General features: G+C 36.7%; 1 protein-coding gene across 1 annotated transcript in view; it reads right to left on the bottom strand.

Moving 5' to 3' along the window:
- TLL1 (tolloid like 1) overlaps window positions 1-9,203 on the bottom strand; it is a 336,773-nt gene continuing 327,570 nt past the window's right edge. The window contains exon 20 of the mRNA XM_070474697.1: window positions 1-330. Coding sequence (XP_070330798.1) covers window positions 248-330 — 83 coding nt within the window. The 3' untranslated portion in view covers window positions 1-247. The remainder of the gene's footprint in view (window positions 331-9,203) is intronic.

Below are 9,203 nucleotides of genomic sequence, written 5' to 3'. Positions count from 1 at the left end.
AATAGCATAACTCACAGCTCTTTGTGTTTAAAACAGACAATGACAAATGCTAAAGCATGGCTAAATATTTTATGTAACTTCAAACGTACTACATTTGGCCAATTATGGATTTAATTTTAAGCGTTTTATATACAAGTACTATAGCCAAACTTAGAGTAAACCTTGATGAAACCTCTGTATTGTGCCAGCTTCTTAACCTTAAGGTGAACTATTTTCATTCTCTGAGTAAATATATAAGATGATGCTTTTATTCCTTGGCCTGGATCCAGATGTCAACTTTTTGTTTTATAACAGCATGTTCTTGCAACCCATAGCCACTGATTTCTTTTCCTATTATGGAGAAAGAATAACGAATATGCCTGTTAAAAATCTGACAGTCTTCTTTTTATAAAACATATCTTCTTCCCTACTTCACTTAAAACCCCCAAAATATTTCCTTTAAAATGGCAATACTGTACCTATTAAACAAGACAGATTTCCTCTGTTAGCTGCCAATGAATCTGTTTTGCTTCTGTTTTTATTTTTTTTAATTTTTATTAATAATAAATAATAACAATAATTTAGTAATAATAATTTTTTTATTATTGTTTTAAAATTTTGGAGTGTTTTGTCTGGGGTTGGTTGTGGGATGAAAATTAGTGTTGTCTGTAAATTTATATATAATACAGACTATTTTGAGAGGACTTTTATTGCAAAATCCAAATCTTTGGAAAGCTTAGGATCACAGTTTTGAAAATGCATATTCACTATTTTAGATGAAGTGAGACAATAAGGTAATGAGAGGTGATTTTGCACCTGGCTTACAAAAATCAGCTTGAGTTTATATTTAAGTGAGTTTTAGACTATTTCTTTGGACAAAACAATTCAGGAACTTTATATCTCAGTCAGAAGTTTACTATATAGTTGACACTATGCCACACTTGTGACAAGGCAGTTGGACTCCAAGAACACCATAGAAATAAGAACATGAATCCTTACATAAATCTACTTGACAATCTTATGGGAAAACACCTGCTTGAATACTTCCAATATACGTGGACTGAATATATCAGCACATAGTGCATGTGTCCCTTGTCAAACAGTTTTAATTATCACAATTGTATTCTTCATACTTAATTCAAATAGATTTCCTCACTTTGTGTACCTAGCTCTATTCTGAAGAGTTTTGGAAAATAATTCTAATATTCCTCTTACTGAATAAAACATAACTCTCAACTTTTAGACTGTGAAAAATTTGTAAGTCGACAGGAGCATTAACTGGTGAGTGAGAGATGAGAGGTGTGAAGGTTCCCCTAAGTTTTCCAGTTGGATTTCTTCTTCATCATAAAACACTTACTGCAGCATTCTTGGAGTGAAAAGAAACAGCCTCCATGCAATTTATCAACGTTATTTTTTTCAAATTTCATAATTGTTATATTAGAATACAAATATTAAGTGATAAAATGTTTTCTAACTGTATTTACATGTGTATCAAAAGATGCTATCTATTTTTAAAAAGATAATCCATACTCAGGCAAAATTTCTTTGATTTACACTTACGACTGCTGGGTATGTAACTCTAGAAAAAGTATTGCTATTGCCAACTAAAAGCCTATATTGATAAACTGCATACATTTTCAAATTATAATGCAATATTTGTATGGAGAGTAATACACATGCAGTTAGTTCACTTGTAAGATTAGTCTATAATAGCTACCAAAACCGTCCTGAGAAATGTGACTTAATGAAGATTCAAAAGGAGTAAAAGATTAGTCTCTTAAGCATAACATTTCTTTCACCACTAATGAGAGATAACACAAGCATTCCATGACTATAGAGGGAGTCCCATATTTCTTGGTGTGCTCTAGGAGTCCCAGCACATTTTAGACAGGAAAAATTGGCTGTGAAGGAGCTCACTGCTGTGTTCAACATGTAAACTTGGAGGAGCTGTAGCCCAATGAGGTGTTGACTGGAAAAAAAAGCACAATCTAAAAGTTGAGAGTTTGTTTTACTCCTCAGATATTCAAGCCTGGGAGGCAGACTCCAAGTCCCAGAGATAACATTTCAAATAACCCTCAGAAAAACTGCTCTGAGGAGGCAACAGACATAGCCAGCATATATAGGAGTTTTGCAGTAAAGAGCAGGTATCTGAAATTCAAAAGATTATTGTTAATAAAAGAAAACCAGATATCTCAAGTTAAGGAATTTAGAGCTTTTCTGAGTGTAGGAAGATGTGAGAGTTGAGGCTTGCTGAAATCATTCCTTGGATATATACCTTAGATGTCTGGGGTCAGTCTCCTCTGCTTTCTCACGCTGAGTTTCCTCAGGGTGTACCTTTGGGGATCCTGCAGTCTGGCTGCAGCTAGATGACTGGTATTCTTCCTTACCTTCCTGGGTTCCCTCTGGGCTCACAATTGGGGGGGGGGGCGGGTAGTAGGGAAGGTTGCAGTTATTGATAACTGTGACATGCTTTGGTTACTGATATGGAAAGCAATATTTTATTTCTCAGTCCCTCCTCTTTGACCAAAATTTTATCAATATTTGGGAGACATCCCACCACTAATTTTTGTCCCATGTGCTGGGAGGCTCATCCAAGTTCTGACCCGTATTCTTGTTGCTGTGCCACTCCAGGTGCTAATTTCTGGATTAGGCACTGTTGATGATTAAAGATTCTCTGTATCCTTTGTATTACAAGTAATACATATTTACATATTTTATTATTATCCAAGAAATATTTCCCTTGTTATTTCTCCCCATACCTAGAATCATACTATTATGATTATTCTATAAACATAATAAATGTAATCTATTTGCTCAAGATACTTAACCATCAATTTTGCTGAAGGCTCTGTTATTCATTGGATACTATAATGGACAATAATCTTATAAAATAGATAGGATATAAGTAATACAATTAGGAACATTGACAAAGTCATAGTGCAGCAGAGAGGCACAAAGCATAAATAATTTGGAAACAAAAATAAAAACAATGATAAGTATAACTAATTGTAATCAAGTTGCAATAAATTAGTGATTCCACAGGAGAGCTGGAGAAAACAAGTTCAGGATCAAGTATAGAGAAAAAGATAAATGTCTCATCTTTGTTTACAAAGGTATACTTTATCAGCTTGTACATCTTAACATAACAGGAAAGGTTTTCTTTGGAAAGAAAAGATTAAAGCTAGTATATTGATCAAAAAATCATAAAGTTATAAATAATATTCATCAGTTCATTCAGTCCCATGTTTTATTCCTGTTGATCTGAATGAAGTCATCAGGTTTTCCATTAGAATTTTGTTATTTATTCCCAAGTACAGTGGTATTATCTAAAGACTTTCAGAAACTTAGATATTTGTTTTACAAAGTCCTTTTTGTATGTTTTCTTGAAGATCTTTATTTTGTAAATGCATCAGTGATTGCATTGATGCAATCAATGACTGTAAAATAATGATTGTCTTCAAAGGACAAAACAAATAACACGATTAAAATTTTAAGTGTAATGCAATTGGCAAGAAACTTGGATATTTCCATAACATAACATTTTAAGATAATAACTAGAATTATGACTGATAACTTTATTTCAGGGTATATCAGATATTAGGAATTTCATGTAAATTTTGGAATATCTCTATTAATGAAATTTATCCATACACTATAACCTAAGGTTCATATCCAATCACTTGAAAATTTTTCTCAAGTAATTTAACATACCAGATAAACATAATTAGTTTAATATCATTCTCTGAGATACCCCAGGATTCCTTTGAAGCACCCCAGAGTCAGCTGGAGGCTAAAAGAACTTTAGATTTTTATATTGGGGAATTTTGTTTAAAATATCAAAAGGGTTTTTAAAAATAGGTCACTGTGAAACAATACTTTTTCATTTAACCAAAATCACAAAAACATATAAAAAATAGACATTTAAGAGCACAGAAACTCACACAATCTGTTATCAAAAAGAAGCACTCTAAAAAACTCTTCATTTTCTTAACAGAGAGAGAAATCAAATTCCAGTCTGTACTAGCTTACTTTTAACAGTAATGTTTATTTACTTAATTAACTTAAATCTAAATTTGCTTAATATTAACCATATTTAAAACTTGTTTTCTCCTCAAGCTTCCTTTCCACAACCTTTTGTCATTTTCTGTATCCATAGTAAGTTTAATTCCTTATTTTTCCCTCCAAAAACAATCAGCTCTAAGACATACTTTCTTTTTTCTCAATAAAATGCAATTTGTTCCTCAAATATTTGCTGAAAACATGCAATCTAATTTCCTACTATATACATAAATAGTTCTTTACTATTTCTATTGGCTTTAGCAACATGTTCAAATTAGAATTCTCAACTCTTAAAAACCTTAATTTCTGGTGAAAACAAGGACATAAGCAACTATGAACTGCCTTTTAATTAGCATTCTGTAGGTCGATGAACATAAATATCTGTGATAATTTCTAAAAAACATTCATTTTCTTGTAGAGAACATCTCAGGGTGGCACCAAACATATTCATTAATAGTCCTAAATACCTTCAGTTTCTCTGTTTAGTAATTGATGTTTCAATAAAGTCTCAGTATCTTGTTTTAATGGGGATGATCCAGCTATTCAATAAATTTCTATCACTCAAATGATCACAACTCTAGAACTTTAAGTTATCAAATATCTGAAGATATATGTATCAATAGGAACCTCTAAAAGAAAATCAGTTTTAAAGTATTTACCCAAAAGCTCTTATCTCATTTACATTTAATTTAAAGTTTCATCATGTCAAGTTATTTCCTTGCTGAAAAATTTGTACCAGATACAATAATGTCATTTTTTACTTCTATTAAACCTAGGTATGATAGAAGTATGGCACATAATGCTGATGACTCTAAAGACATGTCTTTATTAATTAGATCAAACTTAAATGTTAATATCAGAAAGCAACTTAATATTGAATATTTTCCAGTTCACATAAAACTGAAAGTCTTTTTGGACAATGTCTTTTATATTTAATTTGTAAGAGCTTACTTTCAAATTGAGCTGTTGGAGGGACCTTCAGGATAGTAGGGGAGTAAGATGTGGAGATCCACTTCTTACTCACAAATCTATCAAAACTATATCTTCACACAAGGAATGACTCTTACAGAACATCTATTGAATGCTGGCGGAAAATGTCAGTGTTCCAAAGATTTCCAAAAAGGCATTCTGCTTTCCACATAATGGGGTAGGGAAAAGGAAATAAGACCAGAGAGAGAGAGAGAGAGAGAGAGAGAGAGAGAAATTGGGATGGGACCTTCATCTCAGGAGGGAGCTGTGAAGGAGGGAAAGTTTCCACACATTAGGAAACCCCTCGCTGTGGAGACAGGGGGGACCTTTGGAGCCTCAGAGGAGAGCACAATAATAGGTGTGTGAGGAGCGAAGTGGAGAGAAATCTACACATGGATCTGTTCCAACTTGTACCCTTAAGTTCGAGATGCTTGTCTGCATGCCTGCCGCACAGGATGAGGACTGGTTGCTGAGGCTGAGGCTTTGGTGGTCACCAGGGAGAGGATGGGAGCTGGCTGCTGTGAGGACAGCCTGAGGAAGCTAGCACAACACAGCTGAGGGAGTCCAGGACAAAGCCTGGGCTTGCCAGAGAGGCAGTAGATCATTGTATGTGGGCAATAGATCACACCCACTCTCAGGTATGCAAGGAAAGGCTGGGACAGACAAGGAGCATCTAACTCTGTGCATTCACACAAGTCAGGGCACACCTGTCTAGCTCCAGAGGCAACATGAGCAGGGGCTGCTCTATCCAACTCAGACATGGGTGGGACAGCCGCTCCCACGCCCATCAGACTCTGAGAGGGAGCAGGTCACTGCTCACACCTTCCTGGAACCTTGTGCAGCCTGGCACTGCCGAGAGCCCTGCAACCCTGGGTCAGTTTCCCTGGGAGAGCACGTGTCCTGCTTCAGTCTGTAGTAAATCTGTGCTAACCTCTGCCACTTCAGGCCCTCCCCATACAGCCCATTTGCAGCTGCCCTATCCCTCCCTCTCTCTGGCTTGAGTGAGCAAGTGAGTCCTAATCCCCTTCTGCCTTTTCCCCCTCATGTCTGAGCAGGTAACAGACATTGGAGGTGGCGCTAAAACCAAAGCTGAGCTCCAGAGGCTACACAACCAAAGAGGAAGAGTCTTCTCTTATGCAGCTGGTGGAGAGTGGAATGAATTGCCACTGCTGACTTGGTAACCTTGCATCTGTTGAATGTATGAATAGACAACAAGGGTTCCCACATATGAAGCTGTGGACTTTGGGAGAAACTATGGATTTTTGAAGCATGTACAAGCTGACGTAAGGCCAAATCAGAGTCTGCTGAGCTAAACCTACAGTGTCCATTGGAGGTTCAGGGACCTTCCTACACATATTGAAGGACTTCCTGGGTAGGGAGATTTGTTGGAGATACCCTGACCGTGGGAGTCAGGATACTGGCAGTTGAGGCCACAGAAAAATAATATTTTCACTACTACTTGCTCATTTATTTTTCTTTTCTTTTTCATTCTATTTCTATTGTTGTTCTTTTTTAATATTCTTTTAATTTTATTTACTTTTAAATGCTTTTAATTCCCAATATATTTTTAATTTTTTTCTATTTCTACTGTACTTTTTCATTATTTTGTATTTTTCCTTGTTTTTGCTTTTTCCTTTGTTTTGCCTATTTTTATTTTATTTTAAAGTGTATTCTGTATTTTCCTATTTTATACTTTACTTCTTTATTACTTTGTAGTTTTTCCCTTTGTTTTCATCTGTTATTTTTGTTCATTATTTTTCCTTTTAATCATATCAGTATCTTTGCTTCATGCTTTCTTTGCCTCTTTTAGTTTGCTTTCTGCATTTGAATTTCTCTTGGTTTTGTGGTTTTCTAGTTTAGTTTTTAGTGTTTGTTTTCATTTATGGGATTCTTCATTGATTTGATTGCTCTGTTTTTTGGTTTTCTCTCTCTTTCTTTTATCTTTTCTTTTCTTTCTTTTTTTTTTTTTTTTTGCTTCTTTCCTGAGACTGATGGAGTCAGTTTCTTTGTGTTTTTTCCTGTTTAATTTTGCTTTTACAATTTGTTTTGGGTTTTGCTTTCCTGTTCTCTTCTGTGCCTTGTGGCTGGTAGAATATTGGTGCTCCAACCAGAAATTGGTCTTGAATCTCTAGTGTGAGAGATCTAAGTCCAGGAGGTTGGACCTCTGGAGAACCCCCAACTACATGGAATATTAATCGATAAAAGCTCTCCCCAAAGGCCTTGATCTCAGCACTAAGACCTGGCTTCACTCAATGGCCAGCAAGCCCCAGTGATGGAGACCTCAAGCCAAAAACTGAGCAAAACAGAACCACAACCCTACCCATTAGTATATAGGCTACCTAAAGAAGTATTAAGCTCACAGAAGCCCCAAAGCACATCAAAAGGTACAGCACTACCCATCAGAGGAGAAAATCTAGCTCCATGCACAAGAACACAGGCGCCAGCACCTCTAACCAGGAAACCTACTCAATGCACTGGCCCAGCCCCACACTCTGTGGGAAGACACTGCAAGTGTGACAGGAGTGATGAGCCTGCAATCTGCAGAAAGGGGACACCCAGTACAGTAAGTTACACAAGATGAGAAGACAGAGAGAGTCAGCATGTGAGTGAGAAAGGTAAAAACCCCTAAAACCAAAAAAATAAAGAAATAGACAGTCGATTTGAAAAAGAATTCAGAGTAGTGAGAGTAAGCATGATACAAAATCTTGGAAATAGGAAGGAGGCACAGATAAATAAAATGAAGACACAGATCAAGAAGCTACAAAGACATAGAAGAACTAAAGAACAAACAATCAGTGAATAACAGTACCATAACTAAAATGAAAATACACTAAAAGGAATCAATAGCAGAATACCTGAGGCAGAGAAACAGATGAATGAGCTGGAAGAGAATGGTGGAAATAACTGAAGGAGAGCAGAATAAAGAATAAAAAGATGTGAAGACAGTTTGACAGACCTCTGAATTGAAGTGAAAGTCACTCAGTCATGTCTGACTCTTTGCAACCCCATGGACCATACAGTCCGTGGAATTCTCCAGGCCAGAATACTGGAGTGAATAGCTGTTCCCTTTTTCAGGGGATATTCCCAACCCAGGTATTGAACGCAGGTCTCCTGCATTGCAGTGAAAGGTTGTTGCTGAACCACGAAAAGATGTGGGAATTCTTGGCCTCTGGAAGGGAAGAATTCAATCCGGGGTGACACGAGCCTTGATCACTCAGAGCTTTTCTGCAATAGACTTTTATTAAAGTATAAAAGGGATAGAGAAATCTTCTGACATAGACATCAGAAGGGGGCAGAAAGAGTACCCCCTTGCTAGTGTTAGCAATGCAGTTATATACTCTCCAGTTAGTTATTACAATGAATCAAAAGAATGTCTGGAGGTTGTAAAGAATTCACTAGACCTATTCCCATAATTTACATTTTAAGATAACAGGATTAGCCAGAAGGTTTTTTCCAGAGACTGTCCTCAAGCAGGATACATTATTGTTATATAATCCTAAGGAATGTAGAGGGGAAAAAAGTTTGTCCTTTCTTCCTCCTTGAGAATTCCAGACCCCTCTCTCCTTGGGGACCCTGAGACTTCCTATCAACCTGCCTAGGAAAGGACTCTCTCAGCAGGCAGATTCTTTACCAGCTGAGCCACCAAACCAGCTTTACAAAAAAATGCTAAAGGAATGTCTCTAGGCAGGAAACACAAGGGAAACAAAAGACCTACAAAAACAAACCCAAAACAATAAATGCCAGTTGTTGTTTTTCAGTCACTCAGTCATGTCTGACTCTTTGCAACTCCATGGACTGCAGCATGACAGGCTTCCCTGTCCATCACCATCTCCCAGAGATTGCTCAAACTCATGCCATCCAACCATCTTGTCCTCTGTCATCCCCTTCTCCTCCTGCCTTCAATCTTTCCCAGTATCATGGCCTTTTCTAATGAGTTCTCTCTTTGCATCAGGTTGCCAAAGTATTGGAGCATCAGCATTAGTCCTTCCAATGAATATTCAGGATTGATTTCTCCTTTAGGATTGACTGGTTTGATCTCCTTGTAGTGCAAGGGACTCTTAAGAGTCTTCTTCACACCACAGTTCAAAAGCATCAATTCTTTGGTGCTTAACATTCTTTATGACCCAACTCTTATATCAAAACATGACTACTGGAAAAACTGTAACTTTGACTATATGGACCTTTGTCAGCAAAGT

This window comes from Odocoileus virginianus, chromosome 12, assembly GCF_023699985.2.
Source record: "Odocoileus virginianus isolate 20LAN1187 ecotype Illinois chromosome 12, Ovbor_1.2, whole genome shotgun sequence".
Classification (NCBI taxonomy): domain Eukaryota; kingdom Metazoa; phylum Chordata; class Mammalia; order Artiodactyla; family Cervidae; genus Odocoileus; species Odocoileus virginianus.
The sequence above is the reverse complement of the archived record's forward strand: the minus strand, read 5'-3'. Positions and strand labels throughout refer to the sequence as shown.